At 35.5% G+C, this 27,053-nt stretch overlaps 4 protein-coding genes, 1 non-coding gene and 1 pseudogene across 5 annotated transcripts; 1 reads left to right on the forward strand and 5 right to left on the reverse strand.

Annotated features, from left to right (window-relative positions):
- Window positions 1-677: 677 nt before the first annotated feature.
- On the reverse strand, window positions 678-2,676 carry LOC146907668 (uncharacterized). The gene is made up of 4 exons (XM_085729140.1): window positions 2,505-2,676; window positions 1,329-1,905; window positions 1,075-1,223; window positions 678-982 (listed from the first exon to the last, which is right to left on the reverse strand). Exons 1-4 carry the CDS (start codon window positions 2,674-2,676, stop codon window positions 678-680), a joined length of 1,203 nt encoding a protein of 400 aa, XP_085585266.1.
- A 978-nt stretch (window positions 2,677-3,654) lies between these two features.
- LOC146907669 (uncharacterized) lies at window positions 3,655-5,721 on the reverse strand. The gene is made up of 2 exons (XM_085729142.1): window positions 4,893-5,721; window positions 3,655-4,436 (listed from the first exon to the last, which is right to left on the reverse strand). Exons 1-2 carry the CDS (start codon window positions 5,719-5,721, stop codon window positions 3,655-3,657), a joined length of 1,611 nt encoding a protein of 536 aa, XP_085585268.1.
- Window positions 5,722-5,760: 39 nt separating this feature from the next.
- LOC146907670 (uncharacterized) lies at window positions 5,761-6,297 on the reverse strand. The gene has a single exon (XM_085729143.1). It carries the CDS (start codon window positions 6,295-6,297, stop codon window positions 5,761-5,763), a length of 537 nt encoding a protein of 178 aa, XP_085585269.1.
- Window positions 6,298-6,406: 109 nt separating this feature from the next.
- Window positions 6,407-7,081, reverse strand: LOC146907671 (uncharacterized). Its single transcript, XM_085729144.1, has one exon. The coding sequence runs from the start codon at window positions 7,079-7,081 to the stop codon at window positions 6,407-6,409; it is 675 nt and encodes a 224-aa protein (XP_085585270.1).
- Window positions 7,082-12,922: 5,841 nt separating this feature from the next.
- Window positions 12,923-13,007, forward strand: TRNAM-CAU (transfer RNA methionine (anticodon CAU)). Its single transcript is given in 2 exon segments — window positions 12,923-12,960; window positions 12,972-13,007. It is a non-coding gene; the product is annotated as a tRNA-Met (tRNA).
- A 4,990-nt stretch (window positions 13,008-17,997) lies between these two features.
- LOC146907673 (lysine-specific histone demethylase 1 homolog 2 pseudogene) lies at window positions 17,998-24,714 on the reverse strand (annotated as a pseudogene).
- Window positions 24,715-27,053: the final 2,339 nt, after the last annotated feature.

A 27,053-nucleotide genomic window follows, 5' to 3' on the forward strand; every position in this document is an offset into this window, starting at 1 on the left:
CCGATTTCCGACCGAAACTGACCGATGTCCAGCCCTATTACGCGGTATTCTATTGTCAATGCTGAGGTTGGAATTCGTGGACGGTGGACATGGCCATAGGGTCCGTCAGGTGAACAGTTCGCTATTTATTTTTAGGTGCGATATAAGGGGTGCATTTGATTTGCTACACATTGTATACAGATAAAGTCTCTGTTTGGTAAGATCAAAAAGTTAACTTATAGCGGATAATTTATAAGCTCATTTGACCAAAAAAGCTATGTTTGGTAATTGTCTTTCACCACGAGCTTATAGCTTATTTCACGAGTTTATAAGCTATTTTTCAGATGCTATTTCAAATAGCATTTGAGCTTATAGATTATAGCTTATCATTTTTTCTTCCATCTTTACCCTTGCTATTTTCACTAAAACAATATTTACCCTTTATAATTAATTAATCTATTATACTTTAAAACAAAACCACTGTTCGGTCTAAGATACGTACATATTTTTTTTTTCTATTGTTGTTGACTTGTTGTTATTTCAATTGTGTGCTATGTAATTTTTATTTTCAATTGTGCTACTGCTAGGTATGTATGTATGCGGATACATGTATATTTTTGTTGTTTGTTTTTTTTTGGTAACAGAAGCAAATTACAAACAGAAAAGCAAAAACAGAAAAACGGAAAGCAACAGAAAAACTAGGCCCTAGAGAAATAGGTGCCCGACGCGTCGCTCCTAATCAAAGGCAAAAGGTCGACAGGAGGCGAAGGATGCACGGTGAAAACGTCTGCAGAGGATGCTCCCAATTTGGCCAAAAAATCAGCACACTGATTACCCTCTCTAAGAGTTTGATGAAGAGTGAAATTGCGGTTACGAAGCAGGTCCTTGATATCTTGGAGAAGGACGGCATAGATGTGAAACTTCGTAGTGTCTACTGTGATTAGATTGATGGAGAAGAGGGAGTCCGAATAAGAAACCAGGTCACCTAATCCCATGTCAATAGCTAGGTGCAATCCATTGTGAATTGCAGTGAGCTCAGCAGGAGGATATCATTAGAACTAGAGATGTGTCCGAAAAAACTAGAGATGTAAAAACCATGGCTATTGTGAATGATACCACCGAAACCAGCACGGATGGGAGTTCCTAAGCAGCTGCCGTCTACATTGAGGATTGTACCAGTGTGATTCTGACAATTCCATTTAACAAATCGCTCCTGGTGAGCAATTCTCTCATTCTGCTGAAAGCTGTTAACAATTCCATCTGTCAAGTTGTGAATGTTGTTGGTAATACGGATCAGAGACCATGTTTCGTTATTAAGACACATCAAATTACGGTGTCGCCAAACCTACCAAAGAGCATTCTGATCAGCGAAAAATTGAGTATCAGAGAAACCAATTTCATGCCAAATGTTCTTAGAGAAACAGCAGTCCCGAAAGCAATGCAAGATTGTTTCATCCTCCTCCCCACAACGCGAGCAGGTTGCAGCAACAGCCATGTTTCTATGGTGGAGCAATGACAAAGTGGGCACGACATTATGACAGATTAACCAAATTAGAAATTTGAATTTTTCAAGAGCTTGTAACCTCCAAATCCAGGACCAAGATCGTTGGGGGTTAGTGTCGTCAACCGTAACTTTGAGAGAGAGCAACCAGTCATAGCCGCTTTTGGTTATGTAATTGCCATTTTTATTTATTGCCCAGATAAAAGAATCTTCAATTGCGGCGTTGAAATAGAAGTGGGTGAAGTTGATGAAATCCACAATTGCAGGGGGAAGATTAGTGTACAGATCCTGCGCATGAATACCATCGACGGAGAAAACGTCTTTGACAGTTAAGTGAAGGTCATGGATTTCGATAATGGGAACATGATTACCAATAGGACCATGAGTGCTCCAATTGCTGAACCAGAAGGAAGAAGAACATGAACCTGCGCGCCAAGAGTAACCATGATTGAGAATATTTTAGCGCGGATAATAGAGGACCAAGAAGGAGAGCTATTTGATTGAATTGATGCCTAAAGGAAATTTTGTCCCCCAATGTATTTATTTGAAAGAAGATGCACCCATAATTTGTTTGATGACTGAACCATGTCCCACACCAATTTGCCAAGGAGACTAGTGTTGGTTTCTCTAGCCGTACGGATACCCAAACCACCAAGATGCTTAGGAGTAGTAACCTTGTGCCAATTAACCAAATTAATACCTTTGTTGTTGGTACCCTTCCAAATAAAGTCGCGGGTTATTTTATCAATACTATCACAAATACTTTGCGGATGCCAATTAATTTGCATGTAGTATGAGGGAATAGAGGATAAAACTGAAGAAGCTAGTGTCAATCTTCCTGGTTTATTGAGAAGTTTATTTTTCCAAGAAGCGAGCCTAGAATGCATTTTTTCAATGATAAAAAAGAAATCACCTCTTTTTGGCCGACCTTTGATGATGGGGAAGCCGAGATACTTGTGGAGGGAAGAAGTGCTTTGGATACCTGAAATAGATGTAAGGCTGGTAATTTTCCTTTGAGGGGTACCTGTGGAATAAAAAGCTCTAGACTTGGAAAGATTGATCTTCAAATCCGAAGCCTTGCTAAATCTATCAAATAAGTCGGCAACAAAACGAATTTGACCATTTCTATCTTTAATAGTGATGTCTGGGAATCCGAAGTCTTTCAAAGAGCTTATAGCAACCGAGAGCTTTTCCATACAAAGAATAAATAAGTAGGGAGATAGCGGGTCACCTTGGTGAAGACCGTGGGAAGACTTGAAAGGAGGTAATTTGTTACCATTCCAAAGAATAGAGAAGGTGGGAGAGGTAATACAATGCATGATGAGTTTGATAGTGATGTCTGGGAATTCGAAGTATTTCACGCAATGATGAAGATAATCCCAGTTGACATTATCAAAAGGTTTCTCTAAATCCAGCTTAAAAGCTACGTAACCTTTTTTCTTTTTTGATATTCTCATGAAATGGACAATTTCCTACAAAACAATAGAATTATCAGAAGTTCCCCTACTAGGCAGGAAACTGCTTTGATAGGGGCCAATAATATTATTAAGAATCGGTCTTAGTCTGTGAACCAAAACTTTGGTGATAATTTTGTAAACAATGTTGCACAGACTGATAGGTCTGAAATCTTTGTAAGTGCCATGAGTGTCAACCTTAGGAATGAGAGCAATGAGAGTATTTGAAATCTCCGGATCAAAATGACCATTTTGAAAGGCTGAATGAACCAAATGAAAGATGGCATCTCCCACTATATGCCAGTATTGCTTGAAGAAGATGCATTGGAAACCATCAGGGTGGGCGCTTTGTAAGGTTTCATGGAGTTTAGGGCATTGAAGACTTCGGTTTTGGTAATGGGACAGGTGAGGGAGGTCTTTCTAGGCTCGTCAATGATTGGGTGGAGGCCGAAGTTGAAGGTGCAATTTTGATGGGGTTGGGTGTTGGCCAAAAGGTTCTTGAAATATTTTTGAGCTTCCGCTTGGAGAATGGTGTCATCAGAGGACCAGGTGCCATTAGGGAGCTGGAGTCTGTGAATTCTATTTTTCTTTCTTCTAATGATGGTTTGAGCATGAAAGAAAGACTTGTTTTTATCTCCAAAGCATTTCTTCTTGAAAAAGGATTTGATTATATTCATTTTGCAATTCTTTTTCAAGAAGAGTATGCCTCACTGAATCAATTCAATCCAGATAATCTTGAACACCCTTGAGTCTGTTTTCCACATGCTTCTTTCTCTTGAAAATGTTTCCGAAGACATCTTTGTTGAAAATAATAGAGTTCTCTCTGACTTTTTTCAGAGCGGAAATGGTGTTATGATTGGAGGAGTTCCAAGATTGGGTAACCAAGTCCTCATAATCATTATGATCAATCAAGGCAGCCTCAAAACGGAAAGGTCTGGGTCCCCTAACTAAAGGAAGACCACCAAAGCGGAGAAGAAGAGGATTATGATCAGAATGTAGCCTGCAGAGAACCTCAACAAAAGCTTCCGGGAACGTAATACGCCAATGAACATTAGCAAGGCTTCTATCAAGTTTTTTGGATAGAATACGAATGCCATTATGATTACGGTGCCAAGTAAACCGACCACATGTTGTTGATAGATCAAGAAGGTTGCAATTATCCATAAAGTTAGAAAAGAGGGCCGCTATATTATGATTAAAGATACCACCTCTTTGGTCACTAGGAATGAGGGTTTCATTAGAATCACCAATAAGCATCCACGGGCTAGTAATGTTATGAATGATGTTAGTGAGATAGGTCCAAAGAGTATGGCGCATGGTGTGAATGGGGCTAGCATAGACACAGGTGCAGGTGGTGTAGGCATTTCCCCTTTGGATAGAGAAGGTTATGGAATATTGATGTTGATCAAGGACGGTTGAGGAAGTATTAGTAGCTATTTGTTTAAGTAGCCAAATACCTCCTGAGTAACCAATGGCTTCTATGATGTGAACAGGGGTGTAACCTAAGTTATTCCAAAGAAAAGAAAGACGAGCATAAGGTGTATGAGTTTCAAGGATGGCTATATAAGTGGAGTTATACTTTCTAATCAGTTCTTTCAAATGTCTTTTTGAATTGCTATTTTGAGCCCCTCTAATATTCCAAGAGAGGATTGAAGTATCTAGAAGAGCTTCCATAACAATAACAAAAGAAAGAAGGTACCTCAAAGATGAAAGTCTATGTGACCATGTCCTCATCACAATGATTGGATGAGTTTAGGTTATAAGTGTTTTCATGGCATTCTTCATGCATATCCGTATTTTTTTCAAGAACATGCATACTGTCTTCTGCATATGCGGTTTGATGCTGAAGAGTCTGGGTAGTTTGAAATGATTTTATTTGAGGGATGGAAGTAGGGTTATTTTCATCATGTTAGGGGTTATTTTTTGCTTGTTGGTCTTGTGGGTGGGTTGGGCCGCACCAGGGTTGGTTGGACAAGTAGAAGTATGTTTGTTTTTTGTTCCTGGAGCTTGTGATGTGGCAATGTTTAAGGTTTGGCCAATGATTTTTGTTGTAGCTTTTGTCATAAGTGGGACATGCTTGTCTGGTGGGAAAGACAGGATGGGACCAGCGTTGCTTTTGGTGTTGGGGAAATCAAGGATAGTGTCAAAAGAATCTTCCTCTTGGCGGCGCCTTTTAGTCTCCATGCGACTTTTGTTCACACGTGGGCCTTCACTGAATTTTGGTTTGGGAATATTTTTATTAGTGACTTGATTAGGTTTGACTTGGTGGGCCAGCTGGGACAAGGGAGAGATTTTGTTGCCTTTGTTGGTCACGTTTTTGGAAAGGTGTGTGGGACTAGTTTGAGGTTTTTTCTTCCTAGTAACAACCATCCAATCACCATGAATCTCATTTATTTCCTCATCATTGCTAATAATTTTTTCCAAATCAATTGAAGAATCATTTTGATTTGGCATTAAATTCTTACCGTTGCTGGAGGCCAGAATTGAATGCGCAGCTGGCTGGTGATCTGAAACTGGCGGCTGACTATTCCCATGGTTGGCGGCGGTTTGGTTCAAAGTGGTGGATTTTTGTGAGCAATTTCTTCCCAGGTGACCGTAGCAACCATAATTAGTACAAATCAGATGAAGCCCTTCATATTGAATTTTGTACCAATGTCCGTTCACCCATATTTTTCCAACCACCGGAGCAGTGAGATCAACTTCGACATATACTCTTGAAAATTTTCCTTTTTCTACTCTAAGAGTGTTAGTGTCCACTTTTATTGGGCGGCCGATTGCATAAGCCATAGCCAGGAGAAAACTCTCATCATAATAAACAAGATTTAATCATGGAAAATGTACCCAAACCACTGTTCTTTCCACATTGGCATTAGGTGAAGCGAATTCCAGGGACCAATGTGATACTGCCAGACAATGATCGAAAATCATCCATGGACCTCCTGTAATGACTTTTTCTTTGTCTGCTGATTGATCAAATTTAACCATATAGAAGCCATTGTCGTTATCCATGATCTCAAAGCCGCCTTGTGTTTTCCAAACTTTATGGAGACTCTCTTTCATTGTGTTATAGCCGAGGTTTTTCCCTAGTAATTTCACTACCAACGCATCCTTCCAAGGGGTGCAGAGTTCTTGGAAGATTTGGGGTTCAAGATAAACTTTGGGGAGGAGACGGTTTCCATTTTCAAGCTCAATGCGGACGAGTTTTTGTTCAATCATATCATGCTTTTCATGGGGAGGAAGTTCTTGGGAGGATCCCAAGATATTGTCACGAAATGACAGCTTATGAGTAGGTGGATCGGGGGTATTTTTAGTGTGTTGCAGGTTAGGATCACTTTGAGCAGAGAAGACAAAATCTGGACTCATTGCACTAATTCTCTCTAGGTTTCTCTCTCTCTGAAGGTTATAATTAATCTATTTTTTTTATCCTTCGTTCTTTTTAAAATCTTTTTTTTTGACATAAAAAGAAATATTATTAGATCATAATATCATGGTGATACAAAGTAGCAATTTGCTGAGGAACCTCCTCAATCCAAATGGTGTTGGGCCTAGTGTGGGCTAAGTGGGCTAGTTTATCAGCCACTTGGTTACAACTTCTGACCCGAAAACTAAAGCTACATCTAACAAAGTGAGACTTTAGATCTACCATTTTAGAAATTAGAAAACCAACGTAGGACCTATAATTTCTCTCTTCTCTCTCTAGAAGTTTTATCACTTTTTCGCTATCAGATTCAAAAATCATGTAACGGAAACTACAATCAAGAGCCAGTTTCATAGCCATAAAGATTCCAAACGCTTCAGTCGTTTCAACATCTTCAAAACCATGTCGCTGCCAAGTTGCTGTTGCCATCACCAATCCATCTTCATTTTTGATGATGACGCCGATCCCCCAGAAGCCAGATTCACTTAGGTTCGCATCGCTATTTGCCTTTAGAAAGGGAGGATCAGATTTCAACCAAGTACGAGGAGCAGAAGATCCGATACGAGTATGACCAGAGCAGATCTGATGATGCGTGCAGGAAGGAACACCAGAACTAGCTAGCGACGAGGAATCAAGGCCAGTGAGATGAGCATGCAGGAAGTCTTGGATGCTTGTTTCAACTTGGCGAATAAAGTCACTCTCAGGTATGAATCTTCCTTCAAAAACCATGATGTTTCTAGCATACCATATGGTAGATTAGCGCTGCAATGTTTATAATAGTGGATTCATCCTTTGTTGTGATCATATATTGAAAACTGTAAAATATAAAATTTAGAGTATAATTTTTTGTATTTTCTTTAAAATAAGTTTCATGGGAAGATGTAAAAATAATTTTTATTGGCTATTGATTGTGGAGAAAATGGAAGACAGAGAAAATTGAATGCAACTTGTATTTAATTTCATGAGAATAAACAAAAGTATTTTTTTTTGGGAAAAGTTGGTTTTTTAAAAAAATTAAATAGGATAAAAGTTTGTCTTTTTTATTTACATTTTGGGATAAAGTAAGTGGATTTTTTTCTTACATTTTGGGACGGAAGAAGTACAACTTATCAACTAGAAATACTTACTTAGGGACCAACCTAATTTTTAAAAGTTTAAGCATACTCACACAAATATTTTTCTTTTTAAAGATAAAATGATTTAATCATGTTGAATGATGGGACCAATATCTTTATCATTTAATTTTTGTTATTGAAATGTGTGAACTCAAATAATTTTATTTTTATTTGTGGCTATGTAAGTATTTTTTACTGAATCAACTTTTATTGCCCTCTCCTTAATTTGGTATCTACCCATCATCATATATCATATTAATTATTCTTTCTGGTTACATTTATAAGCAAAAAACAAGTTTTAAATTTAATTGAATAATTAATGTATCTAGTTTACGTATCACTTATTACTTATTTCCTTAAATTCAATAATCTTTGATTCATGTTCAAATTTCTTCCCCCAACTTTGCTTCCGCCGCCGCCGTTACTCTTATTCCCCTTTCTTGTTCCTTCTTCGTTGTTTCCTTTCCTTATCCCTAATATTGCTCTCTTCTTCTTCCTGCTCCTGGTCCCGCAAGCATTGCACAGTGACTGCATAATCAATCACGAATTAGATCAGATCAAGAACAAAATTAGTGTGATAAATCATCAAATCAATTTATTAGTGATAATTGATTAGCGTTAATTACCTTTGGACCACCACGACATTGAGGAGTTTTGGACGTTCCGCAACCGGCACAGGTTTTCTTTGGATTGTTGTTATCTGATGAAACAGAGCTAGTAAAGTTTATGGCATGCAAGATCTATGTTGTTACAACGCTTCTTATGCTTCCTCTGTTCATCCAACCCAAACCCAGATTGGTAACAACAACAACAACACCGATGTTAAGTTCAAGAAATGTAAATCCACAAACGGGTCAACTTCAAAAGGAATCTGAGTAGGAGGTAGAAGAAGGAGAAGTGAGTTTTGGTTTGATTTGGGTTTATGAAAGAGCAAGAACAAAGGAAAAAATATGAAAGAGAAGCTGATGATGATGATGGCTGGTCTTTGAAGCTCTCACGTGTGAAAATATATTTTTTTGTTATTTTTGTTTTTTTTAATTAATTATACGCGTTGAATTAAAAAAAATACAAAATAAAAATAAATACACACGTGGCGTGCCACATAAGGTTGACTGAGTCAAAATTGACGTTTTGCAAAAGGGGGTAGACATAGGGGGTCACAATTGCCATTTTTTTTAATAGGGGACCAAAATCGCAACTTTTGCAAACTTAGGGGGCAAAAAGTGGGTTTTAGCCTTGTTTTTACATCTTCTAATGAAACTTATTCTATGTAGAACACAAAAAATTATATCTCAAATTACTATGTTTTAATTATATTAATATGTTTGAATTGATTTTTTTTTTGCTTATAAATTGGAACGGAGAAAATAACTTATTTTTCAAACATTATTTTGATGAGTTAAGATCTAAAAAACGGTTACAACAAACCTATATATAGCTGTTTATGATCCTAACAAACTTCTAATGAGTTAAGATCAAATGCAGCTAGTGTATGGTAAAGATCTATGGAGTTGCAAAGTAACTTGCTCTCCAAGCTTACTAATATTACAAACAGGAATACAGTTTTAACACCCTCCCTCAAGCTTAGCATGGTACAAATCTAACATGTTAAGCTTGGAAATAAAAGAATGAAAGTTTTTAGGTGGCAATGGCTTTGTGAAGAAATCTGCAAGTTGTGACTGAGACTTGATAGGAAGTAATTTGAAGAGACCCTGTTGTAGTCTTTCTCTAACAAAGTGGCAGTCTATCTCCAAGTGCTCTGTTCTCTCATGAAACACAGGATTCCCAGCTATGTGTATTGCACTCTGATTATCACAATACAATACAGGTGACTTAATGCATGATACTCCTAAATCTTTCAATAAGTAAAGAAGCCATTGCAATTCACAACTAGTAAATGAAAGTGCCCTGTATTCAGCTTCAGATGAAATTCTGGAAACTGTATGTTGTTTCTTAGCTCTTCATGAAATAAGTGAAGATCCAAGAAAGAAGCAATAACCAGAAGTGGATCTTCTAGTGTCAGGGCATCCTGCCCAATCTGCATCTGTAAATCCAAGTATCTGTAAGGTTGAATCTCTTCTGAATAGCAAACCCTGACCTGGAGTTCCTTTAAGATACTTGACAACTCTGCAAGCTACTTCATAATGAGTAATAGTTGGAGCAGACAAAAATTGGCTTAATTGTTGGGTTACAAAAGCTATATCTGGTCTGGTTGTGGTGAGGTACAATAGTTTTCCCACAAGTCTTCTGTAGCTGAAATGTCTTCAAAGGATTCTGAAGTATCCTGGTGTAATTTGATAGAGGAATCAAGTGGTGTGGAGACTGGCTTTGAACCAAGTAAGCCTGTATCATGTAGGAGATCAAGACAATATTTTCTTTGGCATATGCTGATTCCAATTTTAGAATGAGCCACCTCTATGCCAAGGAAATATTTAAGTTGGCCAAGGTCCTTAATCTTAAATTCTGTATCAAGGGTATCCTTCATTTTATTGATCTCAGACATTGAATTCCCTGCTAGAATAACATCATCTACATACACAAGCAATGCAGTGAACATAGAATCTGAATGGAGAGTGAAGAGAGAATGATCAGAATCAGATTGTTTGTAACCTTGACTGATTAAGAAACTAGTCAATTTTTCATACCATTTTCTGCTTGCTTGCATTAAACCATAAAGGAATTTCAACAATTTACATACTTGATTTGGTTTGGGACTCTCAACACCTTGAGGAACAGACATGTAAACATCCTCAGATAAATCTCCATGTAGAAAAACATTGTTCACATCTAATTGGTGCAAGTGCCATGAATTAATTGATGCTAAGGCAAGAAGAGTTCTGATAGTAGTGATTTTGGCTACAGGTGAGAAAATGTCAAAAAAATCAATTCCCTCAATTTGATTGTAACCTTTTGCCACCAGTCTTGCCTTGTACCTCTCTATGCTCCCATCAACCTTATGTTTGACTTTATACACCCTTTTACTTCCAATAGGTTTAATATTAGGTGGGGAATCCACAAAGATCCAAGTCTTATTATGTTTCAAAGCATCAAGTTCAGATTTCACAGCCTTAACCCAACATTCATGTTTGCTTACTTCACTGTAGCTTGTAAGTCCAGAAGCATTAGTAACAGCCAAAGCAAACATCTGATGTGAAGGGGACTAATTATTGAGTGAATGAAAATGAGTAATAAGATAAAGTATACCTGAAGATGATGAATCACCTGATTCTTTAGAGAGATTGCACACATAATCTGACAGGTGAGTTGGTTTTTGTATGATTCTGGTTGATTTTCTAAGGGGTAATGAATCTGGTTCAGGTAAATTTTGTGTAGGTGGCTGATTATGATTGTCAATTTCTAAGTTAGAAGGTATCTCAGGTTCATAAATTTCAGGGTCAGAGGCTTTGGTGTTTGGGTTATTGACAGACTCAAGCTCAGGCTAAGATTTAATGACAAGCTCAGGCTCAGGCGCAGGTTCAATGACAGGAGTAACATGATGGTTTGAATGATACTGCCATTGAAAGGGTTGGTTTTGTTTAGAGTAAGGGAGAATATGTTCATGGTAGGTTACATGCCTAGACACAAATATATTTTTGGTGTTAAGGTCAAAAAGGATGGCTCCTTTAACACCTTGCTTGTAACCTAAGAAAAGGGATTTTTTGGCTCTAGAATCAAATTTTGTTCTATGATTGTGTAAAGTAGATGCATAGAAGAGACATCCAAAGACTTTGAAATTATTTAAATCACAATCATGATTGAATCTAAGGAAATAAGGAGACTTGTTTTGCAGCAAGGGAGTAGGAATTCTATTTATTATGTAAACTGCATGCAAAATTGAATAAGACCAAAACTACTTGGGTAATTTTGAATGAAAGAGTAAGGCTCTTGCTACATTCAAGATGTGTTGATATTTTCTTTCTACTCTACCATTTTGTTGGGGAGTCTCAACACAACTTGTTTGATGCTCAATGCGTTTAGAGGAATAGAAATTTGGCATAAGAAATTCAGGACCATTATCTGTTCTAACAGTTTTAACTTTGCAATTAAACTGGTTTTCCATCATGACAATGAAATTTTGAACATGATTTTGAACCTCAGATTTTGATTTACATAAGATTATCCAAGTAAAACGACTGTAATCATCAAGAGCAGCAATGAATAGGTAACTTGATATGAATAGGTTTAATGGACTGATAAGAATCAAAAGCTTTAACAGATGAGCATATATGGTCACTTGCACCTGAATCAACTATCCATAAACCAAAATTGCAGTGATTCAGAGCATATGAAAGTGTGGATATACCTGATGTCACATGATTTGTGACATGGTTCACCTTGTTGGAAGAACTCTGTTGAGTTTGAAGAAGATTAACCAGCTGTTCATATTGCTCCTTTGTGATTCCAAATGAATCACTCCCTTTGCAGCTCTTTGAATCATCAAGATCCTCCCTTTCTTCATGCACTTCAAGAGAGGAATTGTTAGCAGCAACAAAGTTCTTACCAAAGTTTGGAGGAAAGCCATGCTTCCTATAGCAAGTGTCAATAGTATGATTATTTCTTCCACAAAAGGAACAAACACGTTTTGCACCACCAGAAGTGGATGAAGAACCTTTATTACCACGTCATCATCCTTGAAACTTATTCACTGAATTGATAAGAATCTTTGACTCATCAAATGGAATAGAAACTCTGAATTGTCTTTCATGCTGTAATACCATTGAGAACATCTTGTTTAGAGTTGGTAAAAGATTCATCAACTAGATTTGAGAACGTAAAAGATCAAATTGATCATTAAGACCAGTGAGAAACCGAATGGAGCGTGTAATCTCAAGCTGATGCTTAGCATTAAGCACACCAGTATTACACGTACAACGATGAGGACAAGCACAAACCGGAGTAGGAAGATAAGCCTCAAGCTCTTCCCATAAAACCTTCAATGCGGTGAAAAACTCAGAAACAGAGCGCGAATCATGCTTCAATCTAAAGATTTCGCATTGCAATTCAGAAATTCGAATGCAATCACCTTGAGAAAATATTTCCAATTGAGTTCGTTCCAAACATCCACGACGTTCTCAAGAAAAACAAGCATGTTGCAACGATTCCATGCTTTGAAACTTGGATCAAATTCTGTAGGAACTGGAATTGATCCATCCACAAAATCAAACTTGTTCTTTCCTCCTAAAGCTCTTCGCATTGAACGCGCCCAAGAGTGATAATTTGAGTTGTTCAATACCGGAGTAACGGTGACGGAGGAAGGACCATCGGAAGGATGAACGTAATACTCCGTCTGGTCCTATTTATAAGAAAAATTTGACTTTTTAGATTCATTGAATGATGTATCTTGTCTAGAATATAGATCAAATACATCATTTATACAATGAATAAAAAACGTCAAATGTTTCTTATAAATAGGACCGGAGGGAGTATATACTAATAGTTGGCCAACCAACATTAAGGGGTGGTGGCGCAGTTGGCTAGCGCGTAGGTCTCATAGCTTCTGAGTAATCCTGAGGTCGAGAGTTCGAGCCTCTCTGACCCCAACAACTTTTTTTTTCTTTCAATTCTTGAGTTCTTCAAACATCTAGGGTGTGTTTGGATTGAGGGTTTAGGAGGGGAGGGGAGGGTTTAATTTTCATTTTTAAATTACGGACTATATAACATGTTTTTCTAAAATAAATTAAGTGTGATTGAAGTATTATATGATCATTTATCATGTTAATATGTTAACTCTTTTAAAAAAAAAATTAATAGTGTCCGTAATTTAAAAATGAAAAGTAAACCCTCCCCTCCTAAACCCTCCATCCAAACACGTTTATTGTACTTCGATATGTTCTTCAAACATCTGGTATATTCCCTTCACACTTCATGGCCTTTTTATAGAATCAGTGCCACTTACCCTTTTTTTTTGTTTGTTTTTAAGAATAAGTCAGTAGTTACTACTGCATTCAATTCAAGGAATCGAACACAACATTTTACAATTTTAAGTACAACTTGCCATGTTACTATGTCAGATACATGTGGGACATTTCCTTCAGATCGGGTCTTAGGATTGGAGTACAATTTTCTTTTCATTTCTTACCAGACATGAGTTTGTTATGGAAATGCAAGTGGCTTATATCTAATTTCGTATTTCAACTGAAGAGTGGAGAAAATTATCAAATGGATGGTCCAAGTTCTCTTATAGTTATAGACCATATGTTCTAGAACCATTTTTTATTAGACAAACCCTGAATTCCCATTTGCTAATATGCACACAGTTCCTCAAGCAGGTCCTTTAAAGAAATATATAACTTGTTACATTCAGCCATTGTGAAGGGTCATGTCTTGTTAATTCGTTTCAAGGTCCAACAAGTCGTTGTAGTATAGTGGTAAGTATTCCCGCCTGTCACGCGGGTGACTTGGGTTCGATCCCTTGCAACAGCGTTTACTATATGATCCCTTGCAACAGCGTTTACTATATTTTTGCAATTTTGATTCAACTCTATTCAGCCTATTGTTTTCTTCCCTTATTTCTTCTTTCTTTTAGTTATCGATACCGTACGAAAATTCAGTTACCAAAAATTTATTTATTTGAAGGATGCGATCCCTTGCAACAGCGTTTACTATATGATCCCTTGCAACAGCGTTTACTATATTTTTGCAATTTTGATTCAACTCTATTCAGCCTATTGTTTTCTTCCCTTATTTCTTCTTTCTTTTAGTTATCGATACCGTACGAAAATTCAGTTACCAAAAATTTATTTATTTGAAGGATGCGATCCCTTGCAACAGCGTTTACTATATGATCCCTTGCAACAGCGTTTACTATATTTTTGCAATTTTGATTCAACTCTATTCAGCCTATTGTTTTCTTCCCTTATTTCTTCTTTCTTTTAGTTATCGATACCGTACGAAAATTCAGTTACCAAAAATTTATTTATTTGAAGGATGTGGCGCCTTCTTTATTTTTGTTTTGGAAACATTCAAATTTAGGGTAAGAGAATGGTACCACAGTCCAATGTAAGGAAGACTTTCGAGTTCAGAAAACATTCTCATGTGTTTGAATTTACCTCCCTCTCACTGAGTCGGAGTTAGACTGAATTTTGAGCATTCATAAATAGGTGCAAAATGGAATTCTTTTTGGGTCTTGTTATCTTGTGCCTTAAGGGCACAAATTAAGGAATTCAAACTTAGAAGTTATTTTTATAGAAAAGAACAAAATTTTGACTTTAAAAAGTTGAATAAAGTTGAATGCACAACTTTTAAGGCATTTATTTCTATTTTAAATTCCTTAACATGTGCCCTAGGGCACATGTTAACATTTTCCATTCTTTTTACATGAATAAAATAATTTATTGGATACTCTCTCTGTTTCAAAATGAGTGTCACTTTAATCATTTGCACACAGATTAAGGAATGGATTGAAATAATCATTAGACATAACACTTTTACTAAACTGCCCTTGTTTTATATGAAAAAGACAAACTTAGAGTTGCATTGAAAATTGTGTGAAAAAAAAGTTGGAGTATTTATTGAAGGTTAAATTGAAAGAAAAAAAATTAAAGTTGTATTGGAAATGTAAAGCGACATTCATTTTAAAATAATTTTTTTTTGCTAAAGCGACACTCATTTTAAAACGGAGGGAGTATTGAACAAACATTGAAATTATATTAGTAGTTGAATTAAACGGAAAAAGGGACCCATCTGGAATGTGCATGTATCGGTCGGTGGCGTTAATTAGCCATTTCCATTTCCATTTCCATTTCCAAAGTACTAACGTTTATGTGACAGATATTTTTTAAAAGGTTTTTTGTGACCGATTTCAACCAATTGCCTCTCGAGTCTTTACGTAGGGTCTGTTTGACTCACCATGAGATACTAGTATATAAAGTGTTATGTAAGTGTCATAAATTATTCACAAGTGATAGCGGTGTATCCCACATCATCGACCTAAAACTATTACGTATCTTAGATGTAAAAATTGAGTATTTTGTTGCCATTTAAACGTTGTCTATGACATGATCACTATAAAATTTGTTGATGGATACTCCACAAACAATCTTGAGGTACATGTGTAACCTAGATGAAATTTTCCCTTCCTACATAAAAGGAGCTAGAAATGTCAAAAGGCCCAATGTCGATCTGAACAAGTTTGATGTGGTATGATTTGTGTTCAGTATAGACATTAAGGCAAAAAGAGTAATTATACACATAAACGTTATAAAAAAAAAGTTTGACAAATCACATGAGATTATCGTCATTTTGGTAACAAAGATGTGTTGCTAGATATCTCTCACTATTTATAATATTTATAATATTAAATATTTGATTTAATATTATTGACAACAATACAAAAACCAATAGGGTCACACACATATAGTAGATAGACGAGAGAAATAAATATATTTTTTTGGTGGTGGCCGGAGTTCGAACCTTGCATATTTTATGCATTGTCCATACCAACTGAGCTAAGCTCACGAGAGCAGAGAAATAAATATATAAATAAACATGACTTATTTATAAAATAATAATTAAGTATGTAGTCTTATTATTTAATTTATGAAAAAATAATTTCTTCAATTTTTTGTATGAAAACTAGAGAAATCCAATCAAACATAAGTAGAGTGCATTTAAGTGAAAAATGATGCACCGTAAGGTACAACGTACTTAAGTTTTTGACTTGCTAACCACACAAATGGTTTTATCAATATGACCCTTGTGCTGAAGCTTTTCACACTTATCTTAATTTACTCTCTTAGAAACCATAGTTCCCATAAACCAAAATTTCTCTCTCCAAGTCTTCATTTAAATCAGTTAGCATTGAGACCGAAGGAAGGAGCTCTGTTTGTGTGGACTGAGTAGAGTTGCTGACAATCGTTCAATACTCGTGATCATTCCTTGAGTTCGACTTCAAAGGATCCTTGTGATCTTGGCCATTCATAAGAATCGATTGAAATGGAAAAATTTATTGTTTAATCGGCCGTGCATAATTTGTTTTTGTATGCTATATCCCTTCAAAAAGAGGATATACGAACAAGTTAGTTCCACTCTTTCTAGAACTTCGTTTCCAGTCCTAAAACGGCGACCAGACCAATTGTGGTTAGCCAATTCAATGTTAACAAACAGCAATGAAAATATGAAAGTCTGCTAATTTTGAAAAAATACTATTGATCACAGGGAAAAAAAATGGATGTCGTTCAAAACTCAAATAAATTGTTTTCAAAAATGTAAATCTGTATTTTCGGTACATCGCAAAGTTCCTTTAAGAACCCTAAAACACACAACAAAATGTAAACATATCTCAAAATGTTGAAGAAAAAGCAGCCTTCAATATGTAGAGACACTAGAAAAAGACAACAAGGTAAAGATAACCAATTGCTAAATAATTTCCCAGTAATTAAACCAATGTAAAACAGTTATAGAAGCTTTACATCCTTATTATAACAGCGATGTCGACAACCTTTTCCTTCAAATCATTAAGATGAGTTTCCAATTATTTATGTAAGCCTACACCCAAAATTGGGGGGAAGGGTGATAAAAACACATATTTGATAACTACATGGAATATAATTGAAGGATTCCATTCAGAAAGAAAGGCAGTGAAGTTTCATAACACACTCTTATCTTCCTTTCTGACAATACTCTCATCTTATATAGTCACATCTATTTCCCACACTTTATACATCATAAGCAAATATTTTTTGAGGGGATAAGCAAATATAAAATTATTAAATAAGAATAAAAATACAAATCAGGGAGGAACAAGTACTAAAATCCATGCATAGAGTCAAATGTATATAATTAGGTGTTTATCTCTTTAAAAATAAGGTGCAACTGGTTATTATCACTTTAGAACCTTACCCTTGGCAGCCTTGCTCGCAGCGCTTGCTTCATGATCTTTTTTATTGGCTCTACATGTAAATTATTATTTAATTAAGATTGTGAAAAAAAATCTAGTACTACATATATAATTGTAAAGATGGTGCAACATATTTATGTAATTAATTTTAGGTTTTATCCTAATCATAGTAAATCTACTTCAGTATCTATCATGTTACTATCACTATTATAAACTAAAACGTGAAAAAGTGTTAGCCTATGGTTCAAAAACCTTGATTCTCTTTAGAATTTTTGAAACAATGATATATCATTAATAAAACAAAGTTTAATGAAAATGTTAATCCCCATATAAAAGAAGTGCATCAAAAAATTCAACAAGAATCACACAACAAACAATAATTCCTAGAAACATGTTTAATTTTTTTTTTTGACAAGAGAAACATGTTTAATTTATTCTCCTTGTCTTATATTATTGTTGGAAACAGCGAATATATGATACAACTACAAGCAAGGTAAACAAGCTTGCAAGTAAAATTTAGTAATTTGTATCATCTCTATGAGTTGGGGTATAGCTAACTCTACAACAACATAAACCGTTTCTAATAGTTGATGCAATGGGAATGGGACCCCCCGTAAAACAATCTTTTCCCCATCTCATGAAAATTTTCCATAGTTTAATTTGAAGACAGCCTATATTACGAGCACCCCCCATGTACAAACTATTTCTTTTTGGGATTACGGGGTTCCGATGTAATTGTTAAGTTCCTCCTTCCTTTTCGGGAGCCAGAAATTCTAGTTATTACATCGTTTCCAGCAATGAGTAAAGCGCTAAGACCCATTAGCTTCAAACCGAGGTCTTTTGTCAAAAATGACAACCTATTTTCATCTTCTCCAGTAACTTGCTGCATTTGATGCACCTGTTCAACAGATAAAATAGTGTAAATCTGCAATGGCAACTTTGTGGTGTTTGGGTAGCTGCGTATAATCTCCTTGTAACATTCTTCAATACCACCATATATAAGTGATTTGCAGAATCGACTCCAACTGCATATCGTCGGATGAAGAATCAAATATGAAAGCAAAATTTCCGAATTCCAAATCAGGCCTCTTGAATAAATTAAAAAAGGTTTCGACACAGACTTCTTTGGACAAGGTTGCTGAACACGGGTTAACTGGTAAATGCGCGAAGCTTCTCTCAAGCCACTCATGAAAGCACCATGCATGGTGGCGGGGTATTGCCTACAAGTGGCCTCACCTGCAAAGAATAGTCGGTTTCCCACGTTTTCTGCGAGTATATCATAATCATTACCGGATGATTGCACACTAAAATGAGAGTATGAACCATAAGAAAAGGGATCCCTTCCCCATCTGGTACAAATTGATTGTATGGGATCAGGCACAGGGATGCCTTCAGGTCAAAAAATACCTACAGAAAGATATATATAATTAAAATGAGAATTGGAACCACATTTTTTTTTTAATAATGAAACATATCAATTCATAAGATTACAAATAATCAAATAGCTTGAGATATATGAATGGTACAAATTAGTTGACTTATAAGTAGAGACCAAAAGTGGTGATGGTAAACTTTTGGAGGACTAAAAGTCAAAGGAAAATTTTGGAGACTAAAAGGAAAAAGTTGGTATATTTATATAGAAACCAGAAACATATTTAACCCAAATAATAATAATGTTCAATTCAATATTGAATTAGAAATTGAGAAGAAACAAAAAGAGTACACCATAAGTCTCACAAAACAAAATAAAAAGGCATACATCATAAGTCAAAGTGAAGAAAGAGGAATGATATAGCCAAATAAATGTAAATAATGAATCACTAAATTACATGGAATCTTGCAACTGGATTCATTTATCTTATTGTCGAGCAAGTAATAAGCATGAGAATCATTCAGACGTTATACAATGAGCTAATAAGTGAAATCATATTGAATAGTACAATTAAAATAGCAAATCATGAAAACCTAACAACTAATACGTAAAACAAGGATGAAAAGAAAAATGTGCAAAAGGAAACTCTCCCACAAAATTTAATGAACACACACGATAAATAGAGTAGTGCTAAACTGTACGAAAGAGTCAACGCAAGAAATGCAAGAATGCTAACGTGTCAATTTTTTAGTTAAGGGAGAAACTTTAATCTCGGTAATTTGCGGAATTCATGGGTAGGTGGGCATGAAAAAATAACCTTCGTGTGTTTCTTGCATTTGACTTTTTCGTGCTGTTTATCATTTTCCCGATAAATAAGGGTGTTTATTTTTCATCAATAAGTGAAACAAATAAGTGATGGATGGATACCTTTTAGAGTGGTTAAAACTCGATGAAGTAAGATGGATGGATCTGTGATTTCACATACTTGTGCAGCCTCCCCGGCCACAAGCGCAATAAGTCCCGAGACTCCAGAAACAGCATGGTAACCGTAAAATAAAAAGAATTCCCCACGGGCATGGCTATTTTCGTTGAGACATCCAAATGAGTCCAAATCATCCCCCAAAAACACACGCGGAAAACCCATTGCAACTTTGTTCAAAATCCCAAAGCCCATCCTATCAATTGATTCGAGCTTTCTTGCAGGTAATTCAGGTTCAAAATGAATGGCCTTCTTTTTCAGAACTCCAAGAGGCACGGTGCACAAGGCGAAGTCTGCCTGAAAGATTTCATCCCCAGCAATAATCTCAACACCCTCATTTCCATATTTGATAGTCTTGACGATCTTTCCATAAAAAATTGGAACTCCTTCGCACATAGCTTTTATCAATCTACAATTTCCTCCGCTGAGAAAACAATGATCACCCCTCATTGCATAAGGATCATCCTGATTCCAATAGGCAGCTGAAAGATTTGACAGACATCCAGCATTCGCGTATTCTAAATTTGCAAGATGCCAATCAAATATTTGTTTCTCATCGGTACTTTGAGCCACACCATATAAACTCTTAAGTGTCTCCAGTACTGAACCAAGTGAGGTATCACTTGCAAACCCACCCATAATATTATGCAACTCCGTAACTTTGTCAAGCAACTTATTGAATTCCATTTCAACCTTTGAATCTATTTCCTCATCGACCGGCTCCCCATTTGGCTTGAATAAAGGGCAATCATGTCTCACTTTATGAAGCGGAATAGAAAGTTGCCGAGCCAGAACCGCTAAGGGATTAGCATGAATTCCGGTAATGACGCTCCCACCTAGATCTAAGGCTGCAAACTTATCCTCATTCCCTATCTTTTCAGTATAAACTCTGCCGCCGGGTCGGTTTCTACCTTCCAAAACAACAACCTTATAACCAAACGACAGTAGCTGCCTCGCTGCAGCCAACCCAGCAAAGCCAGCACCAATAACAATAACTGTCCCTTCCGTCGCCTCAGGAAAATGAGAAGTAACCGAGGGCAAAACTCCGAAATTTATGTGCCCGTTACGCAAAAGATACTCATAAGCAGAATTAATCAAATGTTCAAACTCCTTGTTCACAGTTTCCTTAATTTGTCCCTTTGTCAACCACCTCCTAACATCCCCCCTCCAAAGAGCCAGTATATGATTCCTCACAACAACATAGTCATTCTCCTCTTTTCCTCCAAATTTTGTGACAACCCTGGATTGAATCTAGCTCATGCTCATGCAAAACATTCATTGGGAAACCGAGTGAAAAGGCAATCCTAGCCTCATAGTTAGTTTCTTTCTGAATATCTTTATTCTTACCCTTCTTCTTCAAAGTACTATCCAAATTCTTATCTAAAAGGTCATCATCTATCATACCGAAATCGTAACTACGATGATTCACTTTCTTTCTCAGCGACATACGCCTCAGTGGGCAGTTAGAACGAATATACGAAAATCATGTTTCGTTTCTACCTCTTCAATATCCGCTTTTGTTTCCGTTCGGTGAAGAAAAACCACGGATACGTCAACGTAAAAGAAAATATGTTACCATGAAACTAACAAATATGGTATGTTTAGGTGGGGCCTAATCTAATGTCGTCGGTGGAAATAAAAATTTTTTTGACCAAAAAGAAGAAAGTTAATGTAAGTCTACATCTTTGTTTTACTTTTTACTGTAAACATGGTAAGTTCTAATAAAAAAAGGTCTTATTAACGAGTGCCTCCGAGGCACTCTTTAAGCAACCCAAATTTAGTAATTATTCTTTTAAAAAGTTAACTATTATAATTTTCAATGCATTCAATACACAACTTTTCATTAAATATTTACCATTTAAAGTGCTTAAAGAATGTCCCGGGCACTCGTTAACATTTCCCTATATACAGTCAAAGAAAATAACAACAATACAATATTTTTTTTTTATTTCCAATCTTTAATATTATAATGATTTTGAAGAAAAAATATATTGGTTTAAATTCTTAAAATTAAATAAATTAAATGAGTCAAACTCATATCATTCTTATGGTATATTTGTCAAAAAAAAATAATATATATCATTTCAATATTTTTTTTTATTACCATGTTTTGGGATTGAACATCTGACCATCTAGAGATTCAAATTGTTTACCAATTTAATCAATTTAAGGTTGGTAAAATCATTTTAATATTATTCAAGATACAAATGGTTGAGAATTAAAAATAAAGGGACTAGATCAATAAGAGGTCACATATATAAAAAAATTATTTCAATATTACGCATTTTAATGGTATGTTTATTATCTGAATTTTCCTTTTTCCCTCCAAGTGAGAAGTTAATGTCATCTTAACAAATTATATCAGTGTCAAACTGTGGAAGTTAATCCATCATTTAGCTCTGAATCATTTAAGTAAGTCTATAGCGACCAAATCATCTGTAGCCACATAAGCTTCAGGACTTCCCAGATCAAAGTAAATTCATTTTGTTAAAACATTTCACATCGTCACCAACTTTTAAAAGTTGAACATGAATAACATTAACATTACAGTTAGGAACCTAACACAATTACAATAGTATTCAATATCACCTAGATCAAGAATCGGTAACATTTGCTTGCTTAATTTTAACTGTGGGGGCAATGCATGGATCAACGAGCCTGTTTCTATCTTCTTTTGATATAAAATACTTGTTTTCAGTTAAATTAGATTAGATATGCTTGTGTATAATCCACCAATGTTGCCAAGAGAACAATTTCCACCAAATATACGTACAATACCTTGTTGGGAAAATTGCAAGAGAAAATCTCTACAAAGTGGAAGCACAACCACTGAACAACAAAAAAGACAAAAATAACTCACAACGTTGTGGTTCGATACTTCTCAAAATTAACAAAACATTGCCGTTTGATATTTTATTCTAACAGCCACAATCTCTCAACAAAATATTTATTACTCAGCTTGTAATTTTTTACATGAGAAAGTCTCCTAAGTAATAAAATGTCCGTTCAGGTTCCTTAACTTTATTTAAGGTATCGGTTTGGTCTTTTCTGTTAATTTAATTCAAAAAAAGTTAAGTTTAGGGATCAAACTAATACTAATTAAATAAGTTAAGCGACCAAACTAATACTAATTAAATAAGTTAAGGGACCAAAATTTAACGTTTTTTTGAATTAAATTAACAGGAGAGACCGAACTGTTACTTTAAATAAAGTGAAGGGACCTAAATAGACCTTTTATTACTTATGAGACCAAACTGATACTTGAAATCAAGTTAAGGGATTAATTGAACATTTAAGCCTAAATTATTAGGGTGTATCATTAGAATAGCAGTAACTATGTTGGTTTGTGTAATATCCCAAATAATTTAAAAGGTAAATATGGTAATAATAAATAAAATTGTATACATTATTTTATTACACTATTATAAGATAAGTGAAATGATATTTTAGATTAAATAAAAGGGGTATCTCATTGTATTATTATTAAAATATTGAGAGAAAAGAAAGTATTATGTGTATAATCATTATTTATTTATAGCTTTAATATGTGTTTCGTCCCTACAATTAGGGGTCATTTAAAAATTGGTCCCTGTAATCGTTAATCCTGGCAAATTACCCTTTCAAACTTTAATCATTTAAAATTTCGTCCCTACACCCACTTAATTACTGCCACGTCATCAAATTAGAAAAATGGCATGGGAATGGACAAAAATATGTTGGAGTAAGCCCTAATAGTCAATCTATGTTGATTGGGTTTGGCTTTGTATCATGATATTGATATAAATATATATTGTGAATATATAAATTATAAGACATTTCTTTATTGATTTTGTTTTGTTTCAAAATAATAAAGTCCCTAGAATAGTTAGTCCGTTTAATGGAACATTAAGTATAACTTAATTGTGAGACCCCAATAACACAAGGAAACTATTCTTAAAGTATCCGTAGTCAAGCTTTATTGGGAAGTGGGATATCATTAAAGCATAGAGACTATTATGTGAGTAGACCGATGATCACATCTCACAGATCATGGATAAAGAGTTATCAAGTCTTCACATATATATATAAATATTAGGAATAATATTTATATTGGATTGACCAGCCATGAGAATACTACATAGTAAAAGTTATGAAAAGTGTCATAAGATATTCTCATAGTGATAGTGGTGTATTCCACCCTTCGACCTGAAACGACTATGTACCCTAGATGTTGGAGTCGAGTGCTTTGTCACCATTCAAACGTTGTCCGTAACAGGATGACTATAAAGTTGGTTGATGGGTACTCCATGAATCATGCTGAGGGACATGAGTGACCTAGATGGAATTTGCCCCTCCTACATAACAGGAGAAATGTATACGGGCCCAATATTGAACTAGACAAGGATGACACGGTCTATGCCTTGTGTTCAATATAGACATGAGGGCAAAAGGGTAATTATACACATGATCATTATCACATAAAGGTTTCGTCAGATCACATGACATTCTCGTCACTTGGGTAGCAATGATGTGTTGCTAGATACCGCTCACTGTTTATAATATTAAATATGTGATTTAATATTATTGTCAACGTTATGAGAACCTATATGGTCACACACAAAGGACAGATAGATGAGAGAAATAAATAAGTAAGACTTATTTATAAAATAAATAAGTGAGACTTATTTATAAAATAATAAGTAAGACTTATTAGTAATTAAATAATTAAATATGACTTTATTATTTAATTTACGAAAAATAGAGAAACGCGGTCCACCGTAAGGTACGGTGTATTTAAGTGATTGGCTTGATGACCACACAAGTGGTTCTATAAATAGAACCCTTGTGCTGAAGCATTACTAACTTTTTGGCTGAAACACTTAACCTAATTCTAAAAGTTAGAAACCCTAGACGCCGCTCTCTAAACCTATCTCCATGAATCTCCATTGGAATTGGCTAGCACCGCTCATTGGAGAAGTTCTGTTCGTGTGGACTGAGTAGAGGCATCGCTGCTTTGCTTTCCTCGTGATCAGAAACAATTCTGCTACAAAGGTTCTCCGCTTCAAGAGGTAAACACATAATCCTTAAAGTGTTTAAGAATGTGTTCTCGTTGATTTGATTTGTGATTAATGATTTAATCAAGATCCGTTTTCAATGGGATTTGTTCCGCTAAGAGGATAATTTATTTGAAAAACCTCTCTTAAAATCCCTTCAAAATACCCTCATCATCCTTCTTCTTCCTTCACCTTCATCTCTTTCTCTCCTTTCTCTGATCATCAACAACCACTTTAACAGCAACAAAAACATCAACTTTGGTGAATGTTCATCAATGCAAAACACCAACAACAACAACACAAACACTCTTTTTCTGGCTTTCTTCTTTCTCCTCCTACCATTCCCAACCCAAAAACCTTCAACAATTTTCTTCTCCTCTCTGATTCATCGCCTTCTTTTCTTCAAAAATCAATTCAACAGCAACAACAAAACTCAAAACAGTGGGATGTCAACAACAAAAACTCAAAACTTGGTTTCTTTTCTTCTTCATCAACAAGTTCAAATCCTGCGGATTAAAAACGCGTGATTGCAAGTCTATAGCCCACCATTAGGAAATAAACCACAAAACAGATTAAGAACAGCATAACCTGGTTGAATTTGAATATGCTTAAAGTACTCTAATCAACTAGCTTGGAGGTAGAATTAAATGATGGGTCTCATTTAAAAATCTTCTACGATGGGAAATCAAGGAATTGAAATTGGAGGTGGAATTAAGGCTTAATAGCAGTTTTTCGCCCCCTAACTTTCACGAAGTTGCGATTTTGGCCCCCTAAGAAAAAAAATTATAAAACCGCCCCTAAGTTTTGCAACTGTAACAGTTTTTGCCCCTAAAGGCAAAAAAAAAAAAAAATAACACGTGGCACCTCACTTAGGGTGTCATGTCAGCGTAGACCGAGTCAAAATTGGTCTTGGGGGCCAAAACTGCCACAGGTGCAAAACTTAGGGGGTGGTTTTGTAGTTTTTTTTCTTAGGGGGCCAAAATCGCAACTTTGGGAAAGTTAGGGGGCTAAAACTGCTATTAACCCTAGAATTAATTGATGGGTCTCAAGAACAACAACAACAACGCAAGAAGGTTTACCGGTTTCACTTTCACCAACGGTTTCGAAGAATATATGGTCGAATTTAATGCCTTTATTTGTAGCACTTGTGGTTATTGCAGAGATCGCATTTTTGGGTAGGTTGGATATGGCTAAGACCGCTGCTACGGTTGCTGACTTGTTCTACCGGTCACATGCGGTGGTTGAAGGTGATGATTTTGGGTTAGAGTTCCACCGGCGGTGGAAAATACAAGATCGGTGGTTCTTGTTGATACACAAGAAATCAGTGTTCATCTTGTTCATGCTTTAATGGCTTGTGCATATGCGATTCAGCAAGAGAATTAACAGAGGGAATGAGAAGAAGTGGCAATGACGTGCAGATGCGATCCAGTAAGAAGAAGAGGGAATGAGAAGAAGATGAAGACAGGGGTAAAACTGTCATTTCACGTGTGGGTTGACCAATTAACATAGCCACATCATCAAATTAATGATGTGGCAGTCATTAAGTGGGGGAGTGGGATGAAATTTTAAATGATTAAAGTTTGAAAGGGCAATTTGCCAGGATTAACGATTACAGGGACCAATTTTTAAATGACCCCTAATTGCAGGGACGAAACACATATTAAAGCCTTTATTTATTTTATAATAAAATAATAATATATTGAAGTTAGAAGGGCCATCGAGAAGCTTCAAGAAAAGTCAATATCACATAAAATTTTGACTTGAAGAAGGATATATTTTTTTGAGGAGAATTAGAAAGAAAAAAAAAAGGAAAAATGAGGAGAAAAACAGGGAATGAAGTAGAATGAAGGGAGAGGAAAAGAAAGAGAAGAAAAGGGCAACGACATCAAGAGAAGATAGATAGCTTCAATGGAGAAAGAAGAACAGAAAGAAGAAAAAAAAAGATAGGATTTCATCAAGCAAAAATGGGAGGGTTCAGAACCAAGTTTTAAGTAAACTCTTTAAATAGATGAAAATTTTAAGGTGATATTTACAACCTTTAAAACCATTGTTTTATGTGAATTGTTTCTGAAAAATTGGATTCAAGAATTTGAAGTTCTTATGGGTTTCTTCAATTATGGATAATTTGAGATGAAAAAAGTGTTAAATTTTCTTTTGTTGATGATGCATGTGTGTTTCTTTTGATGCATGTTTATATGAGAAGTGCTAAAATCACTTGTTAATTTTCTTATCTTTATTCTTTCAAAAAAAAAAAATTCTTATCTTTATCATATACTTATGAGAACTACAATTGACTTGATATTTTGAGTGTTAGGATAGAAGCCGTTTGTTGCAATGAAGAGAGAATGCAACCTATGGACTAAT

The sequence above is a fragment of the Medicago sativa genome, chromosome 7, assembly GCF_051527215.1.
Source record: "Medicago sativa cultivar Bolivia chromosome 7, Bolivia_mono, whole genome shotgun sequence".
Taxonomy (NCBI): Eukaryota; Viridiplantae; Streptophyta; class Magnoliopsida; order Fabales; family Fabaceae; genus Medicago; species Medicago sativa.